The sequence below is a fragment of the Cyprinodon variegatus genome, unplaced genomic scaffold (genome assembly GCF_000732505.1).
Source record: "Cyprinodon variegatus isolate N-32 unplaced genomic scaffold, C_variegatus-1.0 Scaffold172, whole genome shotgun sequence".
Taxonomy (NCBI): domain Eukaryota; kingdom Metazoa; phylum Chordata; class Actinopteri; order Cyprinodontiformes; family Cyprinodontidae; genus Cyprinodon; species Cyprinodon variegatus.
In genome coordinates this window covers 826,137-838,145 of record NW_015150625.1, presented here as the reverse complement: position 1 = coordinate 838,145, position 12,009 = coordinate 826,137, and the positions used below count along the sequence as shown (strand labels likewise).

At 40.8% G+C, this 12,009-nt stretch overlaps 1 protein-coding gene across 3 annotated transcripts in view; it reads left to right on the top strand.

The window, feature by feature from the left end:
- Window positions 1–674: 674 nt before the first annotated feature.
- nap1l1 (nucleosome assembly protein 1-like 1) overlaps window positions 675–12,009 on the top strand; it is a 13,316-nt gene continuing 1,981 nt past the window's right edge. Inside the window, exons 1-15 of one of the 3 annotated variants that reach the window (XM_015378445.1) lie at window positions 675–796; window positions 4,248–4,286; window positions 4,615–4,703; window positions 5,326–5,428; window positions 7,038–7,179; window positions 7,524–7,616; window positions 7,722–7,850; window positions 7,937–8,008; window positions 8,088–8,227; window positions 8,308–8,453; window positions 8,531–8,550; window positions 8,630–8,752; window positions 8,830–8,862; window positions 9,869–9,919; window positions 10,810–10,846. In XM_015378445.1, the coding sequence (XP_015233931.1) occupies window positions 4,270–4,286; window positions 4,615–4,703; window positions 5,326–5,428; window positions 7,038–7,179; window positions 7,524–7,616; window positions 7,722–7,850; window positions 7,937–8,008; window positions 8,088–8,227; window positions 8,308–8,453; window positions 8,531–8,550; window positions 8,630–8,752; window positions 8,830–8,862; window positions 9,869–9,919; window positions 10,810–10,815 (1,164 nt within the window). In that variant the 5' untranslated portion in view covers window positions 675–796; window positions 4,248–4,269 and the 3' untranslated portion in view covers window positions 10,816–10,846. The remainder of the gene's footprint in view (window positions 797–4,247; window positions 4,287–4,614; window positions 4,704–5,325; window positions 5,429–7,037; window positions 7,180–7,523; window positions 7,617–7,721; window positions 7,851–7,936; window positions 8,009–8,087; window positions 8,228–8,307; window positions 8,454–8,530; window positions 8,551–8,629; window positions 8,753–8,829; window positions 8,863–9,868; window positions 9,920–10,809; window positions 10,847–12,009) is intronic. The other 2 variants (XM_015378444.1, XM_015378443.1) reach the window with 2 other exon arrangements.

Here is a 12,009-nt window from a genome sequence, read left to right as displayed (position 1 = left end):
GTGAGATAGTTTGCCAATGGAATGAGTATTTTAACAATTAAAACGAGATAATTAGGTAAAATTCACCTGAAATAAGACAATGCAATTGTGTTTTCTTATGTTAAATGTAAATTGTCTTGTTCCATTGGCAAAATGTCTCTTTTACCTCTTCAACCCAAGAACAAATGCAGTTATTTTAAGAAAAAATTACTTATCTAGATTTTTATTTTTTCCAGCGTGGCAACCCCACAGGATCATATTGCCATCACCTTGTCCACCTTATTAGACTTAGATTTATTTGTCATTTTGTTTACACAAGTGCAAAACAAAATTTCAAAAGCTCTCTAGACATTTTTTTAAGTACAGCCTTGAAAAATAGTTTAAAAAAAATACATAAATATATAAAAAGTAATATATACATATTACTGTAAATTTACAGTTCTAACATTTCAGTTTTTTTTCTTTCTTTTTTTTCTCCTTATGAGAAGCTTTGTAAAACTCATTGAGCCGCCATTTATACCACCAATAAAATATTTTTTAAAGCAATTAGTGGCGTTCGATACTTTTTATCAGTATCTGTAATTATGCCAAGAAGAAAAGGATGGTGGGTTTTAATGGCGAATCCATACATCGCCCCGCCTATGTCTGCGTTGCCTCGGCGACAGTGAATTTACGTGATGACGTAGGATGTATATGAGCGCAGGCGGCGGGATATCTCTCCCTTTTACCGCCATCGGAGCGGAGTCTCTTTCTTCACCCAGACTGTCTAACTGCGCAGCGCCTCTCGCTCACTCCATCCTCCGACCGCACAGCGAAGGTAAGCGGCAGCGCACCCCAAGACCTCCGGCGACCAAAACCCTAAACTCCCACGTCTCTTTCGGAAGTTTATTCTTTTTATTAAGCTGCGAAAAAGATGCGAGGAAGACGCTTTGCTTTGCTAATGCTAGTCTGAGACAGCGGCAGCAGCCATTGAGACTGGCTCCACCATGATGTGATAACGTTACACGCCTATAAAGGAATAAAAAAAGCGCCCCTCCGCCTTTTTTTCCTCCAACGTGTAGTTAGCGAGCTAACGGTAAAATGCCTTTATCTTCAACAGTTTTAATAGACGTTGGCACGTGCTTAGATTCTTGCATTTTCAGGAGCCCATGTTTGGCAGAACAGCTGGATTTATCAGGCTAAACTAGAACCGCTTCTGTTATTTTTTTTATTTTGTTCAGCCGGTTGTGTTGCACAAGAGCGCGTTAAAACGCGGTATTATATTATGTAGTTGGGGACAGGCTGGCTGTCTGCCGGATATGTTCCTCCCACCTGCTCAGCCACAGGAGTGCGCATCGAGCTAGCAGCGGAGGAGCTAGATAGCTAGCTAGCCGGAGTGTGGAGCTGCTCGGCAGCGTGAAGGCCGGTTAGCTCACCGGTGGGCTTCTGGTTAGAGGGAAACGGAGGGCTTGCTTTCGTGTCAGCTAACGGTTTATTCACCGTTTGATTGGGGGTCTGAATCCAGCAGAGCCTGACCCCATTCCAGGCTTTTAGTTCTGACCTCTTCATGCAACACGTGGTCGCTGATCAGGAGAAAAAAAAAGAAAAGTTGGGCCTTGTAATCTGCTGCTGCTATGATCTATTGCGCCTTCCTTTTTATATATTATAACTAAACCTCCTGATTGCACAATAGTGAAGATATATTTATATATAGTCATTATTTTTAGCAGTTACAGACTTAAAACAGTTGAAATTGGCACTTTAATTTTGAAGTGGATGTCTTTATTGCCATTTATTTAGAAGATTATGGCTTAAATCTGGAAAAAAAATAATTTAATAAGTCTTATTTAGTATGCAAAAGTGCAGGTCCTTTAGTAGGATTACAAACTTATGATTTTTCTGTAGTAAAATGGGTTTTCCCTCCACTAAACTTTCCTGTAATGCTCAGGTCCAGTGCCCTAGAAAGAGCTCTTTCTGATGAATGCTTTGCATTTTGTGACATTGAGCTGGAGGTGTGCAGCTTTTATGTGCTCTCCTGTTTTTGTTGACCAGGTCATCAAACTGGAAGCGGTAGCAGCCAATAGGGTCTTGCTTTCACCACCTGAGTCTTATCATGTAAATCAAAGGGAATTAATGATGAAATGGTTGCTTAACATGTTTTAAAACCCATAGGTCTGTTTGGAGCCAATCGAGTTATGTGTAGTGTTCCTGTTATAAAAATGGTGGCATGTTTTATAAGTAAAACAAGACAGGTTTAAACTAAAAAAAAGGCTTAGATGAAAGCATCCCTACTGCATTCATGCACATTACAAACTTTTATTTTCTTACAGCTTATTTTTTCTTTATTCTTTTTGTCTTCTGCTCTGTGTTTTTGTTCTTTAGCTAGTTGTGCACTAAACTGTCTGTCAGCATTCTAAAATGGACAACTGAACAGAGCAAGACTGTTTTGTGCGTCTCTGGTTACGTTTTTCTGCAGACGTGGGCTCAGATTTAAAGTTGTTTGTCCAGCATCCACGATGAGGCATAACACTTTCTCTGGTTTCTTTACTTTGATCATTTATTGCATACATATCCTTCCAAAATAAGGCAGCTCAAACTCACAGGATGTTTGCATACATCAATTATTTCCATCCATCTAGTGTGATTTTTATTTCTATTTTTTTTTCCTTTACAGATTTTTTGGCTTTTTATTACCTGCTGATTACTTTCTCTCATCTAGCAACTTAATTCATACGATTGAGCCATGAGCTTTAGGGTTTTGATGGACAAAATGGATAAATATTCACAATTTCGACAAACGTTTGGCTGTAATGACATTAGAAATGGCATTAAAACCCAAAATATTTTGTTTTGTCCATTTTGAAATGATTCTTCACTTTAACATCAATGTTTTCAGTTTAGGTTAATTTCTGTAATGGATCTTAAGACTCTCATACCCGTTCATTAAGGACCCTGTATTTGGTAATTGATTAGACTTTTCTGTCAGAAATCTGTGATATGACTTTAAAACTTAGACAAGGAATGATCACTAACGAGATAATCTCTTTTGAACTCTAAATTTAACATCCTTGGTAATACCTTTAGTTCCCACCACCAAACCCTGGGTTATCAGGCGTTACTAAGGAAACGAGCATCAATTCAATTGTAAGCCAAACCCCCCCCACCCAGATAACTGATAAACTGCCATCTCATCAGCACCTTGTTTTTGTCTTATCATTCCAAAGCCTGTTCCATCCTAGCATAAATGGGCTTTTTGTCAGTAAAACTCCAAAGAAAAGTTTTACGTAGTTTTATTTCCCATAAAGTGAATTTCATTTCGTAATAAACCAATCCATTTTTGTGATGAAGTAGGATTTTAAAAAAAAACAAACAAATTTTTTATGTGTCTGGCGTATTTCGTCCTTTTCAGGTTATCCTTATTACTTTGGCTTATTAACCAATGTGTTTGCTCACAAAATCAAACGATAGAGCTGCCTCTAACGCCCAATCTGTCAACAAATATTTTGATTAGCCAACTAATCTTAATGAACTTGGCAGTGTAGCAGCTGGATGGTGACGGCAAGAGTCACCATCCAGCCAAAAAACTTCCGAAAAGTACTCGCATACTTTGGATACTTTTGGCCTTCTACTTTGGTGGTGTGCGCACAGCAAAACTAGTTCTGTGGAGCGGAAGTACCTGAACTCAAATTAGCCATTTGCTCAGGCCAAAATAAATTAGTGATAAACAGGCTGACAAAAAAAAAAAAGTTTGACAAAAAAACCAGACTAATATTCATCGTCTATTACTTCAAGTAATTGCAGCAGCTCTAAACATACATTTTTTTTTAGTATCTAGAAAACCTTGAAGGTGCATGATTCACTGTAGCCTTTGTGTAGCCAGACTGGCTAACCAATCAGAACTGGAATTGATGTATATTTTTAGCCAATAAGACAGGCTTGGCAATAAAGTATTGAAAGTGCGGGAGTTTATTGGTGTTTAAGGAGTGAGAGGAGAATAGACAAGATTCTTAAATGTGTAAAGCTGCATATAGAAATATGCTTTTAGGTCTATTATACCCAAGATGTATGATGCATATATTTTTATATACGAGGGAAAACACACTTTGGGCATGTTTAAAGTTGCATAGCTGATATCTCCAGAAACTAGAAGATCTGAGCTTTCAAATGAGATGCTTAACAAGCATGTAGCATTTATAACATTCTACTGGCTAATGGTATTTGGGTTTGCAGTTTGTGCATAAGTTATAAAGTATATTTTAAGGTATTCAAAAACTTTTTCTTTTTTCCAGCATCACCTGAGACTCGGCTAAGATGGCAGACATTGATAAGTGAGTATCAGTGGGGTGTGGGAGCTTCCCCTCTAGAGGGGCTGTTTGTTTTTCTCTACCGTCTGAGTGATGGAGACTAGAGTCTGTGGGAGCGGAGTGAATGTCACCGCCGTCACCGTCTCCCTGACAGCCATCCGCTGTTGGCCATCGATTATTTTTCACCCTGAGCTGCTGGCTGCACTTTAGGAGCAGAGCTGGGCTGTGCTGCCGCCTGATGTGGGCCCTCATTGAAATACTCATTTAAAAACCAGTCTGATTTAAAAGCTGTGACCCAGTTTAGCCCCTGAAACCTGCTTCATTTGCCGTTTCTTCTCTTCCCCTGGAGCAGCAAAGACCAGGCCGAGATGGACCCTGCAGACATGGAAGACGTGGAGGACGTAGAGGAGGAGGAGACCGGAGAGGATGAGAATAGCAAAGGTGAGCTGCGGGGAGAGCCTTCCTGAAAAGCAACAACATGTTTTTATTTAAAAGGAGCACGACGCTCCGAGCTGCAAGGAGCTAATCCTCTTTATTTTGGATGCTGCTGCTGGTTCTTATGTCCTTTTGATGCTCGCTGGCTCCACTCGCGCCTGGAAGTGGATAAAAATGGATTCTGTCTCAATTTTCTTTTTTTTTAATAGTCTTTGATCTTAGAGACTCGTTCTGGGTGAAGATCAATGTAGACGGGGGAGTTTTTAGCTGGACGGTGGAGAAGGGTTTGCTTTAATGTGTCAGACCTTTTCGGCCTTCGGTTCTTATAAAGCTGGGTTGTTCCGTGTAGAGGCAATTAGTTTCCCCAGAGAAGCTTTAGCTTGAATACGAACAGCTTGGAAAAATGTCTTTGCCTTATCTGGTTTAATCTTCCCGCCTGCTGGCAGAGATGAGCCTGAGCTTCAATAGGTGCCATTCGTTTTTGTTTTTTTAATCTACTGAGCTGCTGATCCATCATGACATCAGATCTGATCGTCTGTAGGCTGCGTCATCGTCTAAGGGGGTCATCAGTTTATTCAGCCTCTCACCAGGTCAAGTTTTAATTAGCTGTTCCTCTGTTTGCTTGCAGCTCGTCAGCTCACTGTTCAGATGATGCAGAACCCACAGATCCTGGCTGCTCTGCAGGAGAGGCTGGACGGTCTGAACGGCTCTCCATCAGGATACATGGAAAGGTGAGATTTCTCCATCTTCCTGGTGTTTAAACTGGTCTGAAAATGTCTATAAATGCAGATTATCATGCCTTCTGATGTTTTCACAAGCTTAATCCCACATTTATTAGCGATCTTTGGGTTTCAAGGTTTGGAATACGCGTTTCTCGCTGCAGCTTAAATCCTCCCAGGTTAGTTTTGTAGTCTTGCATTTCCAAAACCAACATGGTTGCCATGTTGTTCAGAGGATGGAACTGTCCCACATCACCTATCCTCCACTGTACTCCAGCAGAAACGATTAAATCTAACATTTTAATTATGTTTTACTTGTGGGATTGTTTGAAATACTTTGTTTTATTTATTTTTTACCAAAGCTGACAGCTGAACTTTTAAGTTTTTATTTTTTCAGATTGTAGGTTTTATTTATTTAAAGGAATTTTAGTTTGTCCACAATAAAGGACCCAGTGCAAAAAAGAAGTTTGTTAAAGTTTTTATTTATTGATTCGGTTCCTAAAGCTCAGAGTAGTGGGGCGGTTTATAAGGGATGGGGATGATTACGTGTCTTTTAGAGAAACCGGATGGTTATGCTCAGTCTTAATGATCTGTGAAGGGCATGATTAACAATTAGAAGATAATTGAGGGAAGGTTTACTGGGTGAATCTTTTCCACATTAAGTTAAAGCGAGAAAATCTCAGGGAAGGAGATGCGCCGCATTCTGATTCAGAGTTGAATCGGCGAACAGGAAACGATGTTGGTAGTCAAGGTGGGACCAAATGACAATGTCTGAACATTTCCATGGTTTCTTTTTGGTATTCAGGGGTGGAAGCTTCAGTCTCATGCCAAACTGCCTGCAGCTTGTTTCCCTTTTTATTAACATCGAGAGAATTGGGACTAAAATGTTGAAAACATTACTTGATTCAGACTCTTGCTTCAATGGCATTCAGTGATGGCGACACAGCATCATTAGTCTTTAGTTTCTACAGATAAAATCCCTGTAGCATGGATGTCCAATGTTAGTCCTGAAGATTTTAGGTTTCCCTGCACCATCAGAGCAAGTTTCCATTGATGGCTGATTAAAGTCTTTGCTGAACTGCAATAATCAGAATCAGCTGTGGTGATCAGGGAAATATTGAAAATCTGCAGGATGGTGGCCCTCGAGGACCAATTCAGACATGCCTGCTGGGGGATAAATTGGTCTACTTTGCTTTGGTTTCCTTGATGAAGAGGCTCTCAAAGTTCACAGTCCCGGTAAAGATGTTCAGCCATTAGCAGGATGAGCCTTGAAAATGCTCAACACATAATTGGTATCATTTTATGATTGTAATTGGTCTCAAAACTCTAAATAAATGTTTACATTTATTTAAAAAATTTACCAAATCTGTCTGGTAACGTCTCGATGGAGGAACCAGCCTCTGTTGGTCGGGAATTATACGGTATTGAGCTGTTTCCTCTAGCTGCACCAGAAAACCTTCCAGGCCACCGTCCTCCATCAGATAAACTACGGTGGCGTCATCTGAATATCAGCAGTTCAGCAAACAAATGGACCTCATGTTGGATTCCTGTGGGATATTCCTCCCTTAAGTCATTTATTTTTAGATTTCCTTATTTGTTCTTTTTTAATTTTGCTCTGCAGTTTACCAAAGGTTGTAAAGAGACGTGTGAACGCTTTGAAGAACCTGCAGGCTAAATGCGCCCACATTGAGGCCAAGTTCTATGAGGAAGTTCATGAACTGGAGAGAAAGTACGCAGCGCTCTACCAGCCTCTCTTTGACAAAGTAAGCCTGTTTTATCACTTCTTTATTTAGTCTGCAGAGCTCTGCTCAGACATTTTTATTCTGAAGATGCAGTGCATGGAAAAACATTTCTTTAAAATCTCAACTAGTGCAACGACATTGTTAAAATGTGCTTCTACTCTATTTTGCTTTTAATAAATTTGATTGGAAGAGGCATTTCCAACTAAGCAGGGAACGTGTTTACATGAAAGTAAACAAACACTCCCAGTAGCTGATGGGGTCTTATTGCTGACACAGCTTTTCTGTTGTCATACAGTGACCTCAGGGTTTTCTCTGAGTTTTTTTTTTTTTTGTAAATCTGTATTTATTTCCTGTTTTTCCCACAGAGAAGTGAGATCGTCACTGCAGCTTACGAGCCCACAGACGAAGAATGTGAATGGAAGACTGATGAGGAGGAAGAGCTGACAGTAAGTAAGCAGGTACAGGTGACGTATACCACTGCATGCTTCCTGATTCAGTTTTATTTATTTCTGGAATATTTGTGAGGAAGAGAAAGTAGAGCTTTGCTCCTCTCCTTGATTCAGGATGAGATGAAGGAGAAGGCCAAGTTGGAGGAGGAGAAGAAGGACGAGGAGAAGGAGAACCCCAAAGGCATCCCTGAGTTCTGGTTAACGGTTTTCAAAAACGTGGACCTGCTGAGCGACATGCTGCAGGTTGGTTTGGTGGTGGAATGGCAATGCTGCCACCTGCTGGTCATCTTCTGCATTTAGAATCTAAAAGGTTTTCTTCTCTTCAACAGGAGCACGATGAGCCTGTTCTAAAACATCTACAAGACATTAAAGTCAAATTCTCAGATCCGGGACAGCCGATGGTGAGTCTGCATGGCCGTGTTCAGGTGGCTACGACCCGATGCGTCTTGTTGTTAACCTGCGGCTTCTTTCTGCCCTCAGAGCTTCACATTAGAGTTCCACTTCGAGCCCAATGAGTTCTTCACAAACACAGTGTTAATAAAGACCTACAAGATGAGGTCGGAACCTGACGAGAGCGACCCGTTCTCCTTCGACGGACCGGAGATCATGAGCTGCACAGGGTGAGGCGCTCGCTCAGAGAAGCGGCTCCGATGTGACTCTTCGGTCGCTGGATCCTGACTTGTTCCTGCTTTTTGTCCAGATGCACAATCGACTGGACGAAGGGGAAGAACATCACGTTGAAAACAATCAAAAAGAAACAGAAGCACAAGGGCCGTGGCACAGTGAGGACCGTTACCAAAACCGTCCCCAACGACTCCTTCTTTAACTTCTTCACCCCGCCGGAGGGTAAGAACCAGCAGCAGACGCCTTAAAGGACTCAAGTAATAGTTTCTAACTCTTTGATTTGTCCTTTTGGTTTGCAGTTCCAGAAAGCGGAGAGCTGGTGAGTCTCTGCACCTTTCTTCCATCCTGCTGCTTTTCTTTTTTTTTTCCTGTTAATAATGAAGCTTGCTTGTTTTCAGGACGAGGACTCTGAGGCCATCCTGGCTGCAGACTTTGAGATCGGCCACTTCATCCGTGAGCGTATCGTACCGCGAGCTGTCCTCTACTTCACCGGCGAGGCCATAGAGGATGATGATGACGATGTGAGGGTTCAGTAGATTCATGTTTTATTCTGGGTTTAAGGCTCTGAACCTAACTCTGCTTTTCTCTCCTGCTTCAGTACGATGAAGAGGGTGAAGAGGCCGATGACGAGGTAAAATAAATCAGTTACTGTTGCTAGAGATAAACCAGTCAGCACTTTGTTAGACAAAAAACAGTCTGATTGTAGAGATTTTGAAACGCTGCATTACAAATTGCTCACAGTGTAATTTAAAGGGTTTGCCATAAGGGGTGAGATGATGATCGATGAAAATGTTAGTCTGGTTTATGAATTTGTTCCTCGTCAACTCATAGGTGTGATATCGGAGTGACTATGTTGGTAAAAGAGGAGTGGGAATTTTTAACACTTAACTTCTGGGTTTTAACTGGTGAATTTTGTGGTTGTAATTTGTATTCTCATAGATGTAGCCTTTAATGTCGGATGTATGAATTGACAGTAAAGAAATACAAATCTCAAATTCCTCCAGATTTATTAACATGATTTATAATTGACAGGCAGTGGTATTTATTTTTTTGTTTGCTTTATTTGCTGCCCCAGACTGTTACTTTGAGACTAAATAATTTCTACTCAAGCGTTTGACAGTTGGTTATAAGTAGAGGAGACGTCCCGCTGTGTGAGAGGCTGGGTCTTTGTTTTTGGCCACCTGCTCCAAAACCTTTTTTTTTTTTTGGATCATGTATCTCTAATTGCCCCTCCTTGTTCTAAGATGCATGTTCAACTCGAGGCCAGTGCCTCCTGACGAATTATCAAACCTTAAAAGGCCAAGAAAAGTTAATGGAGACCAATATACTGATATTTTTGGCAGATATTATCAGTGAAGTTGTTTTCTTGCATCTTCATCCATCAAAATGTTCATTTGTTCATTCAGCAGTCATGCCTTAAGATCACCTACTGTGTGCATCACAAGGGTTCCCCCGTTCGTTTTGTTTTATTTTGAAATGAGTGACATTTTTTTTTTTTTTTTTTATCATCATATAGGATGGGTAAAAAACAACTGCCCTTATGAATTGAGCTTAAACAAAAGTCTTATTGATATAGTTGAGGCCTTTTTAAAGACCTGAATAATAATGTGAGGCAAACCTGCTCCGTTTCCCAATAGGAAGGCGAGGAGGAGGCTGACGAGGAGAACGACCCCGACTATGATCCCAAGGTGAGCCAAAGAACACAGCGATGGCTTCCTCTAAAGATCTGTGTCCTGACAAAGACCTTGCTCAGCAGTTCTGTTAGCTTCAGGCGCTCTTTGCAGCTAATGCCTTCCTCGGTTTAGGAGTGCAGGCGATCTCTTGGCTTTGCACTTTTCATTTCTCCTCACAGCTGCAGGAGAACAGCTCTCCTTCAAAGACAATTCAGATCTCAGCATACAGAATCCACGCTGTCTGACCCGATTTATGCAAAGAATAGAAAAAACAAAATCCAGCATCTGTTTTTTTTTTTTTAAACCTTTCTTTCCTCCCTTGCATTTCATCTTTAACAGTCACTTATATCTGAATGCTGCATGCTGATACTAAAAATAAGCTTACAAAACCTGCTTAAGGAAGTCAGACCTACAGTTTTAATCCCATAGATGCATCTATATTGGATCAGGAGTAGAAATAAGTTTCATAAAGGTTGAAATAATCAGACCAGTAGAAAGAATTTGGCTTGTGCTCCTTTTACATTAGGGTTAAGATCGCATCCAAGAATAGAAAAGTAAATCTAGTTATACCCATGTGTTTGTCCTTCCACTAAACTTTCCACCAGAATTGAGTAATGATGTAAATTAGTGAAGTTCCACTAATTTTCCTGGAGTTGGATAAATTGACCATAGTGACCCAGCTGTCTAGTTTTATTGGGGCGTCCAGTTTGGCCAGCAGCTCTGTCCCTGATCCCAGGGACCAAAAGCCTCATTCCTGCTTTCTGCGCTGAGCTTTTAAGGTCAAGTTGACATTCTGTATCCTGCTGGTTGTGCTTTTAGCTTTTTGTTTCCTGTTCATGAATGTTTCTTCATCTTCAGTCACTTGCATCTTTTGTCAGCTACTCTTTAAATTTCTCCTCACTTAGGTTTAAATGGTGACTATAGACAAATAACCCTATCCTGGTAGGTACAGCTTGCAATTTGTCAGCTCACTACCATCACCCTCCGCCGTCTCTCTGCAACCCCCCACCCCCCTCCGCCGCCGTCCTGCACTCTCCCCACTCACTAACTCACCCGTTTGTTGTTGGATTTTTCATTTCAACCCGTTAGATATTTTCACTTCTGTTTGGATCCTGTTTGCTTGTATCTTTTTGTTTCCTGCAGTGAAGTGATCACTTTCACACCAGTCAAGGTTTTAGGTGATGCAAAAAAAATCACGTTTGTCGGCACCCCTTAACGACGTGCAACTGAAAACACGAGCTGCAAACTTCTTTAATTCATGTGGATTTAAAAAAAAATAAAAAATCATTCTGAATCCTTTATAAATTTAGGAATCACCATCAACTGGTGGTTTATTTATGCTGCCTTCCATCACAAATAAAAAATGGTTTCTCTAAAGCACACAGAAAACACCAGAAGTACGGTGGAGGATCTGTGATGCTGTGGGTCTGTTTCCCTTACAAAAAATGTAACCTGGGGAAACTGAACAGCATCACAAATTCTGAAATCCAGTTCTTAGATGTTCTTCTCTGGCCTTTGTCCCGCCCACAGATCTAGATCCTATAGAAATCCATCTAGATGCTCCAACCTTCCTATCAAAGCATTCGGTCTGCAACAACTGCTCGCCTCAAAGGTTAAATTTTCCAGAGAAGCTGCTTTGGAAGTTGAACCAGGGGTGCCGATAAAAGTGAATATCCCACCATCCCCCCCTCCATGCTGTTTGTTGACCTGCTTTAATGTCGGACCTGATGGCTGAAGCACAGCTCCAGGGTTCAATGGCTCACCGATGAGCTCATGCTGCTTTCCTGGGTTTTTATTTTCTTTTTTGAGCACCAGGTGCAGCTGAAAGCTTTCATGTTCTGTTTGGGGAACCACTGAGTTCTGTATCCTGAGATGTGAAAGTAGTTGAAGTTTAGTTTTTCAGTAGCACCAAACAAATGTATGGATGTATTTAAATCCTATTAAGATAAAAACAGAACTGGAATTTTGACTTGGATATTTTAGGAATGTAGATTTTTATTTCTATTTTGGGCGAGGGGAAAAAATCCACTAGAGGAAGCAAACTGATTAGGCAACTTTGGCTTTTGCCAGTCTTATGGAGTGAGTTTTGTACCATTATTGTTGAA